We start from the raw sequence: 19,726 nt of genomic DNA, 5'->3' as shown, positions 1-19,726 counted from the left end.
GTCAGCTCCACTGGCTGCCAGTCTGATACTGAGTACAATTCAAAGCCCTAAATGGTTCTGGCCCAGGCTACCTGTCTGAAGGTATCTTCCCCTACAAACGAGCTCAGAGAGTAAGATAATCTGGGGAGGCCCTGCTCTCGGTCCCACCTTCCTCACAAGTGCAATTGGCAGGGATGAGAGAGAGGACCTTCTCAGTGGTGGCCCCTCGGTTGTGAAACTCTTTCCTTAGCAACATCAGATCAGCCACCTCCCTACTAGCTTTCAGGAAGAGAGTCAAAATCTGGCTGTGGGAGCAGACTTTTGAAAATTAGGGCAATGCAGTATTCTGAATTATATGTTCAATTTGACCTTGGAATGGCCCTAGACCTTGAACTCTGGGTGGCGTGTTTTTAACTTTGAATGTATTTTAATCATGTCTAATATGTTGCAATTTTAAACTATTTTAAGGTGAATTTCTTGTTTTGAGGCACTGTGTATGTGCCATTGTAAGCTGCCTTGAGTCCCGCTGCTGGGGTAGAGAAAGGTGGGGTATAAATATGGCAAATAAATAATCAATAATAAAATTTATAATCCCCAAAATCAATAATAATAATAATAAAAATAATAAAACTTTATTTATACCCTGCCACCATCTTCTGAAGGGACTCGGAGTGGCTTACACGAGGCCAAGTCCAACAACACATCAATAAAACAGGAAAGCAATAAACAAAACAATACAATGCAATACAAATTAAAATAAATCACATATAGCAATAACACATGACGATTTAAAAACCTATGGCCAGGCCAAATGTAATAGTTTAAAATTTAAAAAATAAACGCTGGGCATGAACAAGGTAGGATATATCATGAGTTCGAAGCCAGCCTGGGTTGGAGTGGGTTTCCAACCAATTGTGTAGCCTGTTGTCGACCTTTGCAACCCGAAAGACAGTTGCATCTGTCAAGTAGGAAAATTAGGTACCACGTTGTGTGGGGAGGCTAAATTAACTAATTTATGAGGCCATAAAAAAGACTCCAGCAAAGTACTCCAGCAAAAAAGCATGCGGGGAATGCGGAAGTGCTTCATCAGTGTCGCAGATGGAAGATGAAAGAGACAGCTCCCCTGGCGGCCAGAAAAAGTTAAATAGCCTCTGTGTATGTCTGTATACGTTGTATGTCAAAATTGGCATATATGTGTACACTGTAATCCGCCCTGAGTCCCCTGCGGGGTGAGAAGGGCGAAATATAAATACTGTAAATAAGTAAATAAATAAATATCTGGTAGGAGGGTTTTAAAGAAGTGAGGGGCGCAGTCCAACACAATCCAGTAGTTAAAGTGCATTCTGAGGACGTTTTGCTGGGAATTATTTCTTTATTCCGGGAATGCACACAAGACTTAAGATAACCCATATTTCCTTCCTTCCTTCCTTCCTTCCTTCCTTCCTTCCTTCCTTCCTTCCTTCCTTCCAACAGAGCTTCTAGCTGAATTTGCCAATTATTTTCACTATGGCTACCACGAGTGCATGAAGAATCTGGTTCACTATCTGACCACGGTAGAGCAAATGGAAACCAAAGATACCAAATATGCCCGGATTCTGGCCTTCTTGCAGTCCAAAGCTCGCTTTGTCACCGAACCCATCTTGACCTCATTGGGATCGCTTCCAGACCCAGACTTTTCCTACCAGCTTCCACCAGCTCCAGATTGTTTGGGGCACAGCGCCAATGACCCGGTTTTCCAGCAGGGGTCTGGGCACGGTCACTTCTCCTGGCACAGCTCTACCAGAAGCCCCACCATTCCCTATCTTCCCAATCCAGCCATGCCTCTCGCTAGCCCTGGGCAGCAGCGTGGTACTTTCCTATCGGTACAAGGCCTGGACCGGCACTACCTCAACCTGATCGGCCATCCCAACCCCAACGCATTCAGCTTGTCTCCTGGCCAGCATCCATCTGTGCTATAGCCTGCACCTGGGATTGCCATCCTGTGGTCCAAAGATTGCCATCTTGCACTCCAAAGAGGGTTCCTGTGTCTTTAAGAGCTGCACAGAAATATGCAAGACTTCTCCCTTTCTTAGCACAGCCACAGCATTGGACTTCTCCCCAGCAGGTTGTTCTTCAGGGCTCAGTACATCTTCCCAGGCCAAGCAGGACCAATGACATATTTATATTATCTGAAGAGAATAAATTATCTTGTGCTCCAGGCTTCCTTCCACAAATGTAAATAGACATGGAAGTAATGGTGGGCTGAGTGGAATGAAATAAAGATCTACTGCTGTTTTGTTAAAAAAAGGTTCAGATTGAGGTCAGACTGAGATATTTTTGCTGTGTTTATTTATTGGTTCTCCAGCTATTCTGCTCTTCTAAACATTTGTTCTGGTGTCACAGGGCATGTAAACTGTGTATTTTTGAAAAAGGGAATATTTAAAGACGAGGAAGTGCAAATAAATTTGAGAGAACGAGAAAGGGGTGAGAGAGATGTCTGCGCAAAATGGTTAGAACCGGAATCCTATTCAATTTGGGAAAAATCACTGAGTGTATTGATATTGACTTAACAGGAAGAACATGTCTATTCCAGAGATGGGAATGATACAGCCTTTCCAATACGTTTGGGTTACAATTTCCAGCACTTCTCACCAGATTTATTTATTTGCAGTATTTATATTCCATCCTTCTCACCCCGCAGGGGACTCAGGGCAGATCACAATGCACATATACATGGCAAACATTCAATGCCATAGACACACAACATGTATAGATAGAGACACAGAGGCTATTTAACATTCCAGCTTCATGAGGGTATGCTTTTTGAATTTCGGCCACCGGGGGAACTGTCATTTCACCATCCACTTGTGACCCCAATGGAGTACTTCCTCATTCTTTGCACGCTGTTGGAGAGTTTTATGGTGTTGTAAATTAGTTAACTTAGCCTCACTGCATAAGTGGTACCTAAATTTCCTACTTGACAGATGAAACTGCCTTTTGGGCTTCAAAGGTTGACAGCAAGCAAGACAAATGGCCAGAAGCTCACTCCAACCTGGGCTGGCTTTGAACTCATGACCTCTCGGTCAGTAGTGATTTTAATGCAGCTGACTCCCAACCAGCTGCGCCACAACTTGGCCCTCCAAATCTCACTAATTTGCTGGGACTGGCCGCCAACAGCATTTGGGGAGGTGAATAATCCCCATATTGAAGCCAATATGGTGTGGTGGTTTGAGCATTGAACTATTGCTCTTGGGACCAGGATTTGAATCTTGCTTAGCCATACGAATCCACTGAGAGCACACCACACACTCTCAGCTTCAAAGGAAAGCAAAGGCAACCTCTTCGGATCAAATCTTGCCAAGAAAATCCCGTCACTGGTTTGCCTTAGGGCAGTGTTTCTCAACCTGAGAAACCCCCTAGGGGGGTTGTGAGAGGGTGTCAGAGGGTCACCAAAGACCATCAGAAAACACAGTATTTTCTGTTGGTCATGGGGGTTCTGTGTGGGAAGATTGGCCCAATTCTATCATTGATAGGGTTTAGAATGCTCTTTGATTGTAGGTGAACTATAAATCCCAGCACCTAAAACTCCCAAATGTCAAATCTATTTTCCCCAAACTCCACTAGTGTTCACATTTGGGCATACTGTGTATTCATGCCAAGTTTGGTCCAGATCCACCATTGTTTGAGTCCACAGCACTCCCTGGATGTAGGTGAACTACAACTCCAAAACTCAAGGTCAATGCCCACCAAACCCTTCCAGTATTTTCTGTTGGTCATGGGAGTTCTGTGTGCCAAGTTTGGTTCAATTCCATCCTTGGTTGAGTTCAGAATGCTCTTTGATTGTGGGTGAACTATAAATACCAGCACCTACAACTCCTAAATGACAAAAACAATCCCCTCCCCAACCCCACAAATATTCAAATTTGGGCATATTGGATATTTGTGCCGAATTTGGTCCAGTGAATGAAAATACATCCTGCATATCAGATATTTACATTGTGATTCATAACAGTAGCAAAATTACAATTATGGTGTAGCAACAAAAATAATTTTATGGTTGGGGGTCACCACAACCTGAGGAATTGTATTATGGGGTTGCGGCATTAGGAAGGTTGAGAACCACTGCCTTAAGGTCATTATAAGTCACAAATGACTTGAAGATAGATAATAAAAACTTAATTCCAATCCTAAACCATATCAAAATGTGCCACACAATGGGAATATTCTTATTCAGCAAAATTTACAGTAATTTTTTTCAGATTGCAAATGCCCGGACTGTTGAAGGCATGATAACTCAACAAGCCACTAGCCATAGCCAGACCAGCTTGTTTCATTTCATTGTCTGTTGTCTTAACCAGTGATTTTCATACAAACAACTGGAAGTTACACAATGGCTAAGTTTGGTTGTCCTATATTGAGCCGCTTTGAGTCCCCTTGGGGAGATAAAGCAGGAAATAATAATAATAAAATAATAATAATAATAATATAAAAATAATTCAAAATGCAAACTCTGGCACAAGCCAGTAAAGGTGTTCCCAGTGGTGATTGGCACACTGGGTGCAGGGCCTAAAGACCTTGGCCTGTACTGAAACACAATTGGTGCTGACAAAATTACCATCTGTCAGCTGCAAAAGGCCACACTACTCGGATCGTCACGCCTTACTTGCTGATACTTCACTCAGTCCTAGACACTTGGGAAGTGTCTGATGTGTGATCCAACATAACAGCCACTAATCTAGTTCAGAATGTGTATTAATCTAGATGTGTTTCAAATTATTATTATTATTATTATTATTATTATTATTATTATTATTATTATTCAGAATGTTCCTTTGGGGTAATTCGTCCTGCAGCTAAATCTTAGCTGAATGGTGAATGTTTGGAGTGAAAGAACAAAAGCCATCACAATGAATGACACTTCTCACACATTGCGTTAATACACCTTACATCCTGATAAACCTCACTGAGTTGTTGTGAGGGTAAACTTTGATCTTGGGGAGGGGGGGGAGCCATATATGGCTCACTGCACTACAAGAGGAAAAGCTGGGATATATATTTAACTAGTAAGTAAATGAAATGCATACAGGGCATGATAAAGAAGTAATATGATCACTGGCAGGTTTCTAATAGGAGGTAGAAGTTAGCCTGAGATAATGGAGGAAGGGGATGGGAATGATGCAGTTCTCCAGAAGTTATTAAACTTCAGCCCTCATCATCCAGCACATTCATAACATATCCTGGTAAGAGTTGCAGATATTTTCAGTCTAGAATAATTGGAAGGGGCTGCATAAGAATAATAATAATAATAATAATAATAATTATTATTATTATTATTATTATTATTATTTTATACCCTGCCTCCATCTCCCCAAAGGGGACTCAGGGCAGCGAACATGAGGCCAAGCCCAACAATTACAACAAATCAAAATATAATACATACAACAAATAATAACATCAAATAAAAAGTAAACAAAACAAATTAACACAAAGTAAACACAGGATATGAAATAAAATAGTAAAAGTTGAGCACAGTGGGCTGAGCCAATTGCAAGGGATAAAATTATAAAAACCCTGGGTGAGATGGATGAGTAGGGTAGTGTATCTGGTGGGAGATTCAGATGGGATAAGCTATGGGGTTAATTTCACTAAAGGATGAGATAAAGTGGAGACATGATAGCCATGAAGGGATGTCACAGGTAGGAGGGAGCAAGCTTGTTTTCTGCTGCCCTGGAAACTAGGATGTGGAGCAATGGCTTCAAACTACAAGAAACATGAGGAAGAACTTTCTGACTGTGAGAGCTGTTCAGCAGTGGAATTCTCTACCTCAGTGTGGTGGAGGCTCCTTCTATGGAGGCTTTTAAACAGAGGCTGGATGGCCATTTGTTGGGAGTGCTTTGAACGTGATTTTCCTGCTTCTTGGGATGGCATTGGACTGGATGGCCCACGAGGTCTCTTCCAACTCTATGATTCTATGAAGGGCATTTTGTACTGAGCTGGTCATGGTATGGGGATTTGTTGTCAATTCCTCAAGGACACACTGGAACAGCCATGTTTTTAGGCTTTTCCTAAATGCTGCCAGGACGGGCGCTTGCCTAATCTCTCCGAGTAGCGAGTTACAAAGTCAAGGGACCACCACCGAGAAGGCCCTATCCCTCGCTCCTAAAGCCGCGCTTGCGATGGAGGTGGGAGCGAGAGAAGGGCCTCCTCAGAAGATCGAAGGGGTCATGCAGGTTCGTAGAAAATAAAGCACTCACAAAGGTAGGCGGGTCCCAAACCGTTCAGGGCTTTGTAGGTGTCTGGTAAAGTGGGCCCTTGGAGTTGGCTGGAATTAGTCCCAGGTCCCCCTGTGGGCACCAAAATCTGTGGATGCTCAAGACCTATATCAGGCGGTCCTGGTAAGGGTTGGCTTGACACACCTTCCTCTTGGAACTTTTCTCCCTTTCACCCTTCATTTGTTCCTCTTCAAATTCCACAGCACTGCTGGTCACAGCTGACTTCCAGTTAGAATGCCCAAGTTCTCGGTATCTATGCCACAGTTTTTAAGGTTGGCTTTAAGCCCATCTTCAAATCTCTTTTCTGTCCACCAACATTACATTATGTGTATATGTGTGTGTACCATGGACAGCAGAACCTGTTAATGTGGAGAGCCAGCTGTATGTTGGGATCAGTCACTTAGAAGACTGTCTTTGGTGTCATCAGTAGATGGTCCTATTGTGGGGTGAGAAGAGGTTTTTGGATTCAAGACTGGGCAACAGATACTGTATCTAAGAGTTCCACTTTGTTTCATGCTAGGAGAAGTTTACCATGCAATAGACAAGGTAATATGGTACAATATGGACCCGCTTACCTTCGTGACCGTATCTCTCTCCATGAACCAGCCCACACCCTTCGATCTTCTGGCGAGGTCCTCCTTTCACCCTTGCCAGTTTCTCAGACTCGCCTTGTGGGTACAAGGGAGAGAGCCTTCTCCTCTGTGCCCCCCCCGATCTGGAATTCACTACCCGGAGAGATTAGGAAAGCCCCTACTTTGGAAACTTTTAGAAAGAGTCTTAAGACCTGGCTGTGCTGTCACGCTTTCGAAGAGTAGCCACATAATTTTATGCTAGTGCTCCTGCAATGTTCTTGTACCAGGAGTCCTCCCCCCCCCCCCCACACACACACACACGAAGGTTGGCTTAATTTCCTATCTCTCTATGAGTTCGCCCTTACAATTAGTTCTCCCCCCTTATCTCACCCGGAGTTTTTAAATCATTTTATGTACATGCGGCCTGCCCTTTATTTGTTTGCCATTATGCTTAGTTCCTATGTTTTGTGTATATTGTTTTATAAGATTTGATATTTTATATTTTACTGTTATGTTGTTTATTTGATTGTAATTTGTATTGTTATATTGTAATTTTTGTTTGGGCTTGGCCCCATGTAAGCCACTCAGAGTCCCCTTTGGGGAGATGGTGGTGTACAAATAAAGATTATTATTATTATTATTATTATTATTATTATTATTATTATCCTTCAGGTATTCTGGTTGATAAGCCTGATACTACTGGTTATGTTAGTGATAATGATTCTGGCTGATAGGAACAATAGCCCAAAGTATCTTCAGACCATGAAGGACCTCACCACATGGATGAGGTCCAGCATAGTGACTCACCACTCTCCATAGCAAATTTGGGCATCATTGAGGTGGCAGCAGGGCAATTCCAGTGCCCCAGCTGGTAGCTGTCACCTCCCCATTACACACGGGGTAGCATCACCACGAGGTTCTGTTATTCCTTATAGAACAGAGGGAGGCATTCATGTTTGTGGCAGCATCCTTCCATGCTGCAAACCCCAATTCACCCAGGAAGCCCCACCGGAAGTCACCCTATGTCATCAGATTGGCAGTGTGGAGCTCCTTGGGTGAACCTGGGGCAGAAGCATCCTAGGACCTGTGTGATAATTGCCTATCTGGACCATCCAAAACTAGTTCTGATTCTTATATATGACCACAAATTTGAACCACACCAAAATTAAAAAGGCAAAAGCCTCCCTCCTCTTTTGAGAATGTTTGCATCATCTCAAATGAATGTTCATAAGAAAATCCCTTGGACATCAACAATAAGCACATCTCTACCAAAGTCATCAAATGTGAATGTTTTATTGTTTTAGAAAGTTGAAAAAATAATATTTTAAATTTTGGCGTAATGATAGAATGGCATTGATCTGTTATTTAATAACCTCATTTCTCTGCATTGTATCTTGTCCTTACATTTTCTATTTTTTTCATAGTAAAGCATATTATCACATTTTCTGTGTGCTTTTTTATTTTGAGTTTTAACAAAATTAGAAAATTACATTGTCAAGACTGAATGTGATCATGAGTGGGGGGAAAATATTTTTTTCTGTACTCTTGATTAAGCACCAGAAAAACATATGTTAGTGAAAAAAATAGTTCCCTATACATGTGTGCATCACTTAGTATTTTACATTATTTGGTGAGGTTTGCACTTCCAAATCAGCTGATGGGAGGTAAATTAACTTATTCCATTTCATTCTTCAGGCTTTAGGGAGATCTGAACTGGATTGTTTACTGAGGTCAAGGAACAGGCTGACCCACAATTTGTGAGCCATCACCTCTATTATCCTAAGACAGACAAAAAGATCTTCATTACAATGGGCATAAAAGGTAGTGTATTTCTTCCATTTTAACTGTAAACAGAGAAAAACCTGGTGTGACAGATTGACTAAAAGGAGGTCATCTCAGTGGACAATCTAAAGACAGAAGAAAAATAACAGTACATTTGTTGGGACACACTTGTGCTTCCAAATCCAAATGTGGTCAGTGGGGAAATCGCTTTTGCTAAATGTCTGCATGTGGCCACAGCAGAACGGCTGGCGCCTATTATTGGAAAACGTGTCTTACACTCATTTTCCTCATCCCTTGAGGTAGAATATGAAGAAAAAGTCTTTGACTATTTCCCACTTTCCCAGCACTAAGCCGTTTAGATCTCCTTTGCCACTGAAGCATTACAGATATAGTGTTACCCTGGAAATATAAATTATTATTAATTTATTCAACATTTTGGCCACTGTTAACCAAATTAGATTTTTCTTCCCAAAGAGAAACCTCCCTCACTTTTCTTTGCTAAGTAGATATTCTCTCTAGGATTAGCACAAGGCCACCACAGTCAAAACTTGGGTCATTTACATATAATTTTGCAAAGTTGCAGTAGCCCATGACAGTCTTTGTGGCTCAAATGTTGCGGTTCTTGATTCTCCCCCGACCCCTCCTCTATTTTCATTGCATGGGGGAGGATAAACCCTGCTTTGGATTTACAATGGCTTTGGGATAAAAGTCTTGTTCCCTTGTTCCTGCTTCAAATCTTTCCTTGAGCTTCCTATCTCTGTCTCTCTCAATCTCCTTCTTTGCCCGGCATTTTTTGTGCTGGTGAGACTGGAGTTCGTTTGGTTTTCTTTTCCATAGGGTGAAAAATAATCATAATATTCACTAAGGCCAAAGAGGGAACATATTTGAAATAGAGTTAGTTGGGGTATGTTTCCCTCCCGTCTTCCCACAACGCTTCAATTCATGCCGCGTCCCCTTCTCATGTGCTCTCCTTTTAAGTAAGTTGTATAGTTTGGGTTTCCAAGAGCCTCCAACAAAACACAGAGAAAACTTCCCCATAGTTGGTGCTGGAGGTGACCCATTGTTGTGTCTCTGAAAAGGCCAGTCTCTTGTTCCTTGGGCTTCATCCTTGATTGGGCAAGAATAAAAATAATCATCCCCATGAAATCAAAGGTTCTCTCCACACATGGGAGCAAGGCACAAAGCTGCGCGGGCAGAAACAGGGCCCAGTCTCCTTGGATTTGCCTCCGCTGCTGAAGGAGCCTTACCGTCAGCGTGAGTCCGGCCAGAGCCCAATAGCTTTCTTAATACAGAAGTCACTTGTGCTTTCAAGCGTTATTGAGCAAACAAGCGTTCATGTTCTCCTCAGGGCTACAAACTCACCAGCCTTGGACCAGCCCTGGACTATGTGACAAGTTATGCTGAGAGAAGTAGACCAGTGGAAGGGAGCAATTGCAGTAGGGTTCAAAGGCCTTGTGAACCAAACAAACTCCCAGTTTGTGTTAAACAATTTAATTAAAGCAGTACTTACTGTCTGGCTGTTTGAATAGTCTAAAATATGAAACATAAAGATAGCACAATATAAAAAACAAAAACTGACAGCAAACACTTGCAGGTTCAAGATAACACTGTAGTCAAAAGGTCCAGTCCAGTGGTCAAACACTGAGAGTTCAATGAGCAAAGCCCAGGGATCAAGAGTCTATACTATAGTCAAAAGCCAGTCGAGAGATTCAAAATTCCAGGGTTCCAAGAGTACAGGACACAGGTCAGGATCCCAAAAATCCACAAACCTGGGGGAAAACCAGCAGCATCTACCACCAAAATAAGACAAATACTTTTCTCCTGAAGATCAGTCCCAAGGCTAGCTCCTTATATCCAGAAACACCCAGCTGCAACCTATCTCTTGCATTTCTCCCCCTTAATTGCTTTCACCCATGAACTCCTACTTACAGAGTACTCAACCCTTTAGAACGAAGACTTACATTAACTCTTCCATCACCACCTGCTAGGCCTACCACCACCAACCACCATCAACTGCAGAACATGATACATGACAACTTCTGAGTAACTGAGGCCATTACTAAACAGCTTAAAGTATTAATATATTTACAGTGGCAAATAGTGAATGCACTCTGGGTTGTAGTCTGAATTTTAAAGGCACTATTCAAAGTGTGGAGATGTTAACTTTCCTGGACTTGATTATCTGTGAAATTAATACAGTCTATTTAGGTATTTAGGTTTTCCAACACACACTAGAAAGCCTAAAGATTCCTAGAGAGGTGTGTTCTTTCAGGTAAAAAAAGAAATCTGGGGGTTTTTTTTGGTGGATTTCACATATTTTCAAGGGTTCTGCACACAAAGTGCAGAGCCTAATGTAATGGGCACTTTTGTTCCTCTTTCAGATGCTACCTATTGATGCATGCGTTTTCGAACTCAAATTTACAAGATCCACTGAAGTTTGCACACAGCTGGCTTCCAGTTCTTGGAAAGTAAGAATTCAAAACCCTTGATCTAAGACCATTTTTGAAAAATGCAGGCATCCCGTATGGAGTGGGGCTCAACTGACAGTCTTGCAAGGTTATGTTGAGATTCATCTGAGAACCTGAGAAACTTGACACATGCAAACCTTGTATGCATTGCACACAGACGCGAGAAAGAAAGGTGCCCACTAATGAGGTTTTTTTGCGCTTGGGTGAGCCGAAGGAGCCTGCTCCAGGAGACCAATAACGGAAAACCTTCCCAAGCTTTTGTCTAGAGAGATGGCAGGCACTTTCTATCCCTTTTGAGGAAGGAAACAGGGAGGGAGGAATAAGACGGCCTTTGGGGAGTCTCCACGAGAGAGATGTGGGTTTTAAGGGCGACCTCGGGTCATACAAAACTAATCAAGCGAAAACAATAATAAAATTAGCCTGACAGTCAGCCAGCAAGTATCTGAGGACTTTATCACAAAAAAGGGGAGGAGGAGGAGAGGAGAAAGAATTAGGAATGGACAAATTCACTGGGAGCAAAGGATCAACTCCGCAAGGTGGCATTGTGCAAGGGGAGGGTGGGTGGATGTGAGCAGAGGATTAAATTATTTATTCATTGTTAATTTATTTATTTATGGATGTGCAAATGACTTTCCCGCTGCAGGTGCTGAGAGGAGTTTGTGAAAAGGCCTGGTTTTTGAGCCAAGGCTAAAATATTGGTCCATTTAACTCATTATTTCCCTTGAGGCAATCAAAACATTGACTTTTATGTAGGAGATAGAAAAGGGGGAAACTACGTGTATACCAGGGGATTCACACTGAGCAGACTGAACCACACTAAGAACCAAAGCATTTTTGCTTATATTCAGGAACTAAGGAACAGGGAGCATTTTAAGGTAGAATTTCATTGCAAATTAGCAAATGAATGCTTATGTCAACATGGGCACACATGGGGTGCGGGGTGGGAGGAACCCCAATTGTTTAAAACAGAGATAAAAAGAAAAACCTTTGGTAACATGTGAAAAAATGAACATCTTTTTTTCTTTAACAGACAGTCAACAACCATTTTACTTAAAATATTTATAGAGTTTTTTTTGTCGTCTCAGGAGTGACTTGAGAAACTGCAAGTTGCTTCTGGTGTGAAAGAATTGGCCATCTGCAAGGACGTTGCCCAGGGGACGCCTGGACGATTTTTGATGTTTTATCATCCTTGTGGGAGGCTTCTCTCATGTCCTCTCATGAGGAGCTAGAGCTGATAGAGGGAGCTCATCTGCCTCTCCCCGGATTCGAACCTGTGACCTGTCGGTCTTTGGTCCTGCCGGCACAGGGGTTTAACCCACTGCGCCACCGGGGGCTCCATTTCTAGAGTGAAATTGAAGTTTGTTTTGGGAGCAAACTTACTGCTTTATACAGAAATAACAGGGTAGAGGGAAAGGCTGAACTACTTAATGCCTTTTTTGGCCTCGGTCTCCTCACATAGGGAAGTTCTGTGTTGACTACCCAATTTGGTGAGGATTTTTTTTATCCAATGGTATGTTGCTCATTTTGGTGGGGTAGGCCTTCATCACAATGTCCCTCAAGGAGAGAAAGAGCAGCTCTTGAAGGGAGGGACTTAGTCCTCTTCTACACTGCCATATTGTTGGAGCTCAGCATGTGATTGTCTTTCAGGATCAGGATGCTTTGGATGTGGGGAGTGATGTCAATGAGTTGCAAGATGAGTTTCAAGATGGCAATGGTTTGATCAGTGATACTGATGCAGAGAATGACCAGGAGATCCCTGTTCAAAGTGTAGTTTCCCATGAGAATGTCCATGAGGGGTGTGGGGATGATGGTGTGCCTTCTGAATTGTTACCAGAGAGTTCCCATGATAGGGAACATGAAAACAGTTTGGCACCTGGCCCAGCTGCAGAAATTAATGAGCAAATAGATAGACGGAAAGATATCAGTCAAAACAGGAGAGCTGAACAGTGGCTTCGGTGTTCTGCCAGGCTCCGAGAGAAAAAGATAAGAAATTCTCAGCTAAAGCGAAACCAATTTCTGAATGCTAGAGACATAGCTAATGAGGAGATAAAAGTCTGAAGTACAGGATATGTAGTCAGATGAAGTATCGTTTGGAATCAAGTCAAGACCTCGTCTTTGTTTCATGGAAGATTTGCTTGGAAAAATCATGTTTTAAGTGCTTTACTTTCATGGTTTTGATTCTTGGATTCTATGCTTTTATATTCATGCCTTGGATTCATGTTTCCTGATTTCTTGCATTTTATTTGGGAAGTTTTGACTTTGTTTTAATGGACTTTGCTGGACTTTTACCCTGAACCACTTTGCTCCTGCTTATCTTCCTAACTAATTGGATTTACATATTTCTTTAAAGTGCTTTTTTAAACTTTATTGCTCTTTAATTATCTTCAATAAAAGGATTTTTTTCCCATCCAATGGTGTGGTGTTTAAAGTCAGAGGGTTTTTCCTGTCCTGGAGAGCAACACATATAATCCAAGTCATCAAAGCGAATAACTCAGGGCCCTTGCACACAGGCCTATATCCCAGAAAATCAAGACAGAAAATCCCACATTAACTGAGTGTGGACTCAGTTCAAAGAGGATATTATAAGATTTTTCTGCCTTGATATTCTGGGATATAGGACTGTGTGGAAGGGACCCACCATTATCTGCTTTCAACTGGATTATATGAGTCTATACTGCCATATAATCTGGTTCAAAGTAGATAATCTGGATTTTATATGGCAGTGTAGAAGCGGCCTTAGGTCTTAGATATTGTCTTCCTGCATCTGCTTTCTTGCATTGCTTTTAAGATCTTGTTGCCATGTACGTCTTTTGACGTTTCACCCACAGCTATGGCAGGCATCCTCAGAGGTTGTGAGGTCTGTTAGAAATTGAGCAAGTGGGGTTTATATATCTGTGGAATGCACAGGGTATGAGAAAGAATTGTAACATTCACACTTCCCTTAAACAGACAAGAGTTATTTCTCCCACCCTGGATATTCCACAGATATATTAATCCCACCTCCCTAGTTTCCAGCAGACCCTGCAACCTCTGACATTGCCTGCCATAGATGTGGGTGAAATGTCAGGAGAGAATGCTTCTGGAACATAGCCGTACAGTCCAGAAAACTCACAGCAACCCATATCCATTGTTCATTCATGTTAGGAGAGCTCTCATCCTGGCTAGAAAAGAGGAGGCATGGGGGAACTGCATGTGGTTCAAGGCAGAACTTTTACCATCCTTGCATATATCACACCCCAGAATTAGCCTTAGAACAGTGTTTCTCAACCTTCCTAATGCCATGACCCCTTAATACAGTTCCTCATGTTGTGGTGACCCCCAGCCATAAAATTATTTTTGTAGTTACTTCATCACTGTAATTCTGCTACAGTTATGAATCATAATGTAAATATCCGATATGCAGGATGTATTTTCCTTCACTGGTCCAAATTTGGCACAAATACCAGATACACCCAAATCTGAATACTGGTGGGGTTGTGTGGGGGATTGATTTTGTCATTTGGGAGTTGTGGTTGCTGGGATTTATAGTTCACGTACAATAAAAAAGCATTCTGAACTCCACCAACGATGGAATTGAACCAAACTTGGCACACAGAACTCCCATGACTAAGAGAAAATACTGGGAGGGTTTGGTGGGCATTGACCTTGAGTTTTAGAGTTCTAGTTCACTTACATCCAGAGAGCGCTGTGGACTCAAACAATGATAGATATGGACCAAACTTGGCATGAATACTCAATATGCCCAAATGTGAACACTGGTGGACTCTGGGGATAAGAGACCTTGATATTTGAGAGTTGTAGTTGCTGGGATTCATAGTTCACCTACAATCAAAGAGCATTCTCAACCTCACCAACGATAGCATTGGGCCAAACTTCCCACACAGAACCCCTCTGGGAGGCAATTTACCGCCTCCCAGAGGAGGAAGCAGAAGAAGTACGAGCGGAAGCAGCAAGGATCCTGAAAAAGGCAAAACTCCCCTCCAGTAACATTACTAGGAAGGAAAGAGAAGCCATTAGAGACCTAAATTCAGATCCTGATATCCTCATTCTGCCAGCAGACAAGGGGAATGCCACAGTCATCATGCATACAGAGCAATACAAGGAGAAGATCAGAAAACTCCTGGACCCTACTATATACAGAAAACTTAAGCAAGACCCAACCTCCAAAATAACCAGAAAAACCAACACTCTAATTAAAAACTCCTCAGTCAACTTCGACATACGACAGCAGCTATGTAAATCGGAAGCCCTTCCACCCAGGCTTTATGGACTCCCCAAAATCCATAAGGACTCCACCCCACTCAGACCAATCGTGAGTGCCATTGGGTCCCCCACATATGACTTAGCCAAATTTCTTGCTGCACAGTTACAAAGCCACATTGGGCTCACAACACACTACATCAAGGACTCAGCCCACTTCATTGAAAAAATCAGCAATCTCAAGCTAAATCCAAATGACAAACTGATCAGCTTCGATGTGGTGTCTCTATTTACCATGGTCCCAGTTGCAGACACCATGGCACTCATCAACCAGAGGTTCCCAGAAGACATCACGGCGCTGTTTCACCATTGCCTCACCACCAGCTATTTTCAGTGGGACAATGAATTCTACGAACAGAAAGATGGAGTAGCTATGGGGAGCCCTCTCAGCCCAGTCATAGCTAACTTCTACATGGAACAATTTGAAAAACAAGCTCTTGAAACAGCAACCAAAAAGCCCACTATATGGTTCAGATATGTGGATGACACTTTCACCATTTGGAGCCATGGAGAAGAAGAACTCAACAGGTTCCTGGAACATCTTAACAGCATCCACCCCAACATCCAGTTCACTATGGAAAAAGAAAAGGAAGGAAGACTGCCTTTTCTAGATGTCCTAGTCATCCGCAAACCAGATCAACAATTGCGTCACACCGTTTACAGAAAACCCACACACACAGATAGATATCTACATAAAAACTCCAACCATCACCCAAGTCAAAAAAGAAGCACCATTAAAGCCTTGGCAGACCGTGCAGAAAGAATCTGCGAACCCCACCTCCTCCAAGATGAACTGAACCACCTCAACTGGGCTCTACAGGCCAATGGATACTCCACCTCAGACATCAGAAGAGCTGCAAGACCAAGAACAAGCCACAAGAGTAAAGATGAAGATCCACCCAGAGGAAAAGTGTTCCTGCCATACATCAAGGGAACCACTGATCGCATAGGGAAGCTGATGAGGAAACACAACATACAAACAATCTACAAACCCACCAGGAAAATCCAACAAATGCTACGTTCAGCAAAGGACAAGAGGGATCCTCTCACCTCTGCAGGAGTCTACCGTATACCATGCAGCTGTGGACAAGTCTACATAGGGACCACCAAACGCAGCGCCCAGACACGCATCAAGGAACATGAAAGGCACTGCAGACTACTTCAACCAGAGAAGTCAGCCATAGCAGAGCACCTGATGAACCAACCTGGACACAGCATTTTATTTGAGAACACAAAAATGCTGGACCACTCTCACAACCACCATGTCAGACTACACAGAGAAGCCATTGAAATCCACAAACATGTGGACAATTTCAACAGAAAGGAAGAAACCATGAAAATGAACAAAATCTGGCTACCAGTATTAAAAAACTCTAAAATTAAAACAGCAGAGAGAAAAACAGGCAGGGACATCTAATCACCTTCCAAGAAGAGTTTGCTCCAGGCACTTTCAGCCCATTGTATGCTAATCAAGGTGGTCAGTTGAAAAGATTCACACCTAGCCCAACTTACAAAAGCCTTTTGTCTCACCCTGGTCATTCCACAGATATATAAACCCCTTTTTCCCAGCTCCAGCAGACCTCTGAGGATGCTTGCCATAGATGCAGGCGAAACGTCAGGAGAAATGCCTCTAGAACATGGCCATATAGCCCGAAAAAACCCACAAGAACTGAGAACCCCCATGACTAACAAAAAAAATACTATGTTTTCTGATGATCTTCCTGTATCTGGAAATATTTAATATAGAACCCCCCTGACACCCCCTCATGACTCCCCAGGGGTCCTAACCCCAAGGTTGAGAAATGCTACCTTAGATGGTGAATCAAAGAGAGCAAGAATAGTTCTTTCACAGGATAAATCGATCCTGAATTCTGGCTCGGTTATCATTGTGCAGCATTACGTCTAGGCAGAACCTCACATTTCTCTCTTAGAGGTTCATATAAATATTAAATGTGTGGTGGGGGGTATTGTTCGCCAGCGAAGCAATGCCTTCCCCTATTGATGCATATGCTGGGTCATACCCTCTGCATCTACCAGCCTACGCGCATAAAGTACTGTCACAGGAGTTCTTGAATGAACACGCTTTATACCAGTGTCACTCAAAATAGCACTTTATGGTTATCATGGTTTTCTATGGGCAAGCGGATGACGACTGGTATAAGGCATATGTTCTGCATCTCAAAAACTAGGGATGATAGGAGGAAACTGCTGCTATTTTTGGAATCAGCAGGTCAAATATACCCAGAAATAGGTCTAACATTTGAGGCACCAAAATGTGTGTTGGCCAGTGTGATGCCTGCCACTTACCCTGTGAAAGACATCAAAGGAGAGAGCAGTTCAAAAGCTGGTGGGCCTACTATTTCTATGGAGTTGATGAAATACCCATGGCAGGCAAAAATGTGTTTCCATCTCTGGTGCATTCCTATCATGTTTCCATAGGAAATTGAAGAGTTTTAGGCATATGGGGATGTTCTGGAGATGCTGCCACCAAGTGGCTACTGAAAAACTTTCATTAGCAATGTCAGCTCTGCTTCCACATGATACCACATGATACGAGGATGTGCCAATGACATTGGGGACTAATAATAGTGTCACATTAAGGGAAATAATACATTATCTTAGCGTCCTTCTGGACATGCCCTATATCCCAGGATCTGATCCCAGTTTTTCTGCTTTAAACTGGATTATATGAGCCCGCACTGCCAGATAATCTGGGATAAATAGAAAACCTGGGATCAAATCCTGGGATATAGGGCCTCTCTGGAAGAGCCATAAGGTGAAGAAACTACTCTTTGAACATTGATGTTAGCTTCTAGTCAACCACCCTGTGTTTCTGCAAATATTACAGTCTTTCTCCCTTAGTCCATAACTACTACTGTTCAGTTTTGCAATTGTCATCATGACAATAGGTATAATCCAAAGACATTGCCATTTTAGTCTGGAATATCAGTCCTCAGATGCATTTGAGGATGTAGACTTTGGGGGCATCTATACTGTAGAATTAATGCAGTTTGATGCTACTTTAACTGTTATGAATAGATGCTATGGAATCCTGGGATTTGTAGTTTGGTGAGACATCAGAACTCTTTGGCAGAGAAAGACACTGGAAAACTACAACTTTTATGGCATTAACAAATGCTTCTCTCTATGTCTTGGAAAGGTTCTGAGCTTTATTTCTACAGGTCATGGTAATCTTAAAAGTGCAGGAGCAGGGCAGCGTGCCTTCTTTAACCATTTGGCTATTTTACTAGGTAAAGGTAAAGGTTTTCCCCTAACATTAAGTCCAGTCATGTCCAACTCTGGGGGTTGGTGCTCATTTCCATTTCTAAGCTGAAGATCAGGCGTTGTCCATAGACATCTCCAAGGTAACGTGGCCAGCATGACTGCATGGATCGCCGTTACCTTCCCGCCGGAGCGGTACCTAGTGATCTACTCATATTTGCATGTTTTTGAACTGCTAGGTTGACAGAAGCTGGGGCTAACAGCGGGAGCTCATGCCACTCCCTGGAGTCAAACCTGTGATCTTTCGATCAGCTGGCCTACAACATCTGATGCTTGAGGTTGTTGCTTCACTCTGCGTAATACTAGGACCAGCTATGGCACTAACTGTATTCTGAAGGAGAACAGGGGGAAATCTAGACTATAAAAGGCCGTATGTCCCATAGGGATGTTTGAACAGGACTGCAACACATTCAGTTAGTTATAGGATTGGGAAAAGGAGTGATGTTGAAAGGTTCATGCACCAACCAACTGCCAATTATTTGACTCTTTCAGTAGCTGCCAGCAATAACAAGGCCATAAAAATCAACATGTCCCAGGCCAGCAGCTCTTTCAGCTGTACTTGGAGTAATTTTCTGAGGATCTCCCCTTATTAGAAGTTAGAACAGTATGTACTCAGGCTTCTCAAATGTTTGTCCTTTTAGTATTTTGGATGGCAGCTCCTAGAATCCCTAACTAATGACCTACCTGTTGTAGAAGGTGACATCCGTAACTCGTGAAAACTCAAAAGGTTTGATAACCACTGGCTGAATACTATGTAACACGATGGAGCCTTAGGCGGTGCAATGGGTTAAACCCTTGTGCCAGCAAGACTGAAGATCAACAGGTCAGAGGTTCAAATCTGGGGAGAGCGTGGATGAGCTCCCTCTGTGAGCTCCAGCTCCCCATGTGGGGACATGAGAGAAGTCTCCCACAAGGATGGTAAAACATCAAAATATCCGGGCATCCCCTGGGCAAGTCAAAGGTTCAAATCTGAGGAGAGCGCAGATGAGCTCCCTCTGTCAGCTCCAGCTCCCCATGCAGGAACATGAGAGAAGCCTCCCAAAAGGATTATAAAACATCAAAACATCCAGACATTTCCTGGGCAAGTAAAAAATTCTAATCTGGAGAGAGCGTGGATGAGCTCCCTCTGTCA

General features: G+C 42.7%; 1 protein-coding gene across 1 annotated transcript in view; it reads left to right on the top strand.

The window, feature by feature from the left end:
* HELT (helt bHLH transcription factor) overlaps window positions 1-2,095 on the top strand; it is a 6,890-nt gene extending 4,795 nt beyond the window's left edge. The window contains exon 4 of the mRNA XM_060779602.2: window positions 1,453-2,095. Coding sequence (XP_060635585.2) covers window positions 1,453-1,937 — 485 coding nt within the window. The 3' untranslated portion in view covers window positions 1,938-2,095. The remainder of the gene's footprint in view (window positions 1-1,452) is intronic.
* The last annotated feature ends 17,631 nt before the right edge of the window (window positions 2,096-19,726 follow it).

This window comes from Anolis sagrei, chromosome 5 (assembly GCF_037176765.1).
Source record: "Anolis sagrei isolate rAnoSag1 chromosome 5, rAnoSag1.mat, whole genome shotgun sequence".
NCBI lineage: Eukaryota > Metazoa > Chordata > Lepidosauria > Squamata > Dactyloidae > Anolis > Anolis sagrei.
The sequence above is the reverse complement of the archived record's forward strand: the minus strand, read 5'-3'. Positions and strand labels throughout refer to the sequence as shown.